The sequence below is a fragment of the Octopus bimaculoides genome, chromosome 6 (assembly GCF_046866305.1).
Source record: "Octopus bimaculoides isolate indiv1 chromosome 6, ASM4686630v1, whole genome shotgun sequence".
Lineage (NCBI taxonomy): Eukaryota > Metazoa > Mollusca > Cephalopoda > Octopoda > Octopodidae > Octopus > Octopus bimaculoides.
The window spans coordinates 84,219,554-84,222,053 of record NC_142933.1 but is presented as its reverse complement, the minus strand read 5'-3'; the positions used below and the strand labels follow the sequence as shown (position 1 = coordinate 84,222,053).

Genomic DNA, 2,500 nt, shown 5'->3' with positions numbered 1-2,500 from the left:
TTTCAATCTGCTTAACCCTGTTTTCTACTGAGTGAAGTTAGTCGCCTGATCTTATTTTATTCTTTTTTCTAATCACTTGGAAGCAGTCCTGACAAACTAAACTCCAAATTCTTCAACAGAACTCTCTGTCCAGTGAAAAATAATAGCCTTCCTAAACCATTTTCTCTGTGTGCTCAGATGCAAATCCACTGAGCTGGTCTAGTTAATCTTATCTGTTGCAGATTTTATATTATTTTGAGTTTGGAGTAGATTAATATTTACTGAAATCCTTTCTTAACTTCGTAGCAGCTAAACCAATCTCAATATTGAATGGTATTTAATCCATTAATTCCGGAGGAGCGGAAATCAAAACGAAACTTCGTTCTTAGCAAAGATAGCTGTCGGTAGAAACGACAAGCGAATATGGAAGTTTAAAAACAATTTCGCAAAGTCATGATGCAACGTTGTTAAACAAAGCTTCTTTATGGATGTTGCCTGATAATACTGAACAAAGCCTAAAGCGGACAGTGAAAAACGGTACGAAGCGGAAAGTCAAAGCTGCGACAAACAATGTTTGATCAAACACAAGGTCAAAATGTTCTCACTAGAAAATGTTAAAATCATTGAAACAGAAAACAAAAAGAGAAAATTGACTGTAGACGCTTTAAAGATTGGGTAGAAACACTGGCTTCTTTATTCTAACCATGAAATTATAAGCACGATAGTGTTAGAACTTTCATACCAGTCAATCTACGCTAGCGTTATGAAATAATCACAGAAGAGAAATGGTCTAAAAATACTACATAAAAATCTCAGAGAACGATAAAGAGACCGTACACTGGAACATGTCAATTCGTAGCGACAAACAGATTAATGCAGACGTTGAGATATCATTGTCAATACGATTCGAAAAGGAAACGGCGACTTGTAATCGATGTATCAATTCGAAGTAGCGAAGATATATTTCTAAAAGAAATTATCTAAGAAAGTATCGAAATATAAAGAATCTAAAAATACAGATAATCAGAAAGTTGGGAGTTAAAACCGAAAGAGTCCTCAGAATAGTAGAAGACTTAGGAAAGATAAAAAAAAGTTCGTTGCAGACAAACACTTAACAAAAATATCATGACGTATACGTCAATACATTGACAAAATATAAACAAAGCGAAAAGTGGAGCCGAGAGCCACGGTGCTGAGCTCAGGTGTGCAGAAAAAGATTGCAATGAAAGATGCCACTCCTGAAAGAACAACAACAATGATTAGAGCGTTGTAGTTCGCTTGAAGCATTGTAGTACAAAAGTAGAAAAATAAAAAAAAGGAAATAAAGAAAGCTTCTAACAATGCAGAAAGTTTTACAAAAACTTATATTTCAGGCACAAGCTGTCCAAGAAATATCTAGTTGCATCGATTTCATTATTTTATTTTAAACAGCGCGGCATTTGGGTTAGCAGCAGTAACAACAACTCTCCAACTGTTGGTGTAAGCAACTCTCCGACTGTTGGCCGTTGTAATGTATTTTCACGTGGTGGTGGTGGAAGATGATGCTGGTGGCGTATGTTATGATGTTGGTCGTAGGCGCTGTGATGTATTCATAGGAACCACCGGGTCCATCTTCGGGCTGAGGCGGTGGATCTATATAGCTTCCTTGATACGATGTAACTAGACATTTCTGGGACTGTTTTCTTCTGAAGATAAATTTTGCGCCTGAAATATAAAGATTTTTGTAAACCTTTCTGCATTGCTAGAAGTTTTCTGTATTTTCCCCTTGTTTTCCTACTTTCATAATAATAATAATAATAATAATAATAATAATAATAATAATAATAATAATAATAATAATATGGTCAAGTAATGCAGACATTTCTGATGAGAATGCAATAATAATAATAGAGAATATGTACGTTTCAGTAATCAATCGTTTGAACTTGCAGAATTCTTGAAGTTCCAAGTAAAATTCGAAAAGTGATGTGCCGATTTCAGATGAAGCGACGCTGGTCACTTGCTGTTTGACTTCTTCATATTCTAGGTTTCCGATTTTCAGATCATCGCCAACCTAAAAGAAAGGAAAAGCAACTCATGAAAATAGTGCAGAATGTAAGTACATGTCAGCAGTTATTTGGGATAGTAATGGCAAAAGAAAAGGATAGATAGAATTAAGGGGAAAACGGTAGCAGTAATAAGAAACATACAATCTGAAACAGGAAAATATGACAGAGACGTCTAAAGTCTATGGCAAAAATAGGAAAAGGCGAATAAAGTGACAAATATAGAACGAACAGGAAAGAAGAAACGGTATACCAGAACGTTTGTACCTAAGCGTATACTTGTTTACAACTGACTTTTCAATTTTGATCCTTGATGTAGGTAGAGATCTTACAAAGTAGTAACATCAAAGCTATTGATAAAATGAATAAATCAATCTTTCCTAAACATTCGGTACACTGAGGAAGGAAACTATATCCGATTATTGTTGCGTTAAATTGAGGGAAATATAGGCGCAGGAGTGGCTGTGTGGTAAGTA

The 2,500-nt window shown here is 35.2% G+C and overlaps 1 protein-coding gene across 3 annotated transcripts in view; it reads right to left on the bottom strand.

The window, feature by feature from the left end:
* Positions 1-2,500, bottom strand: part of LOC106870527 (BAI1-associated protein 3) — a 1,021,331-nt gene that overhangs the window by 75,302 nt on the left and 943,529 nt on the right. For all 3 annotated transcript variants that reach the window (XM_052968680.2, XM_089354166.1, XM_052968681.2), the window contains one exon: positions 1,881-2,032. In XM_052968680.2, the coding sequence (XP_052824640.1) occupies positions 1,881-2,032 (152 nt within the window). The remainder of the gene's footprint in view (positions 1-1,880; positions 2,033-2,500) is intronic.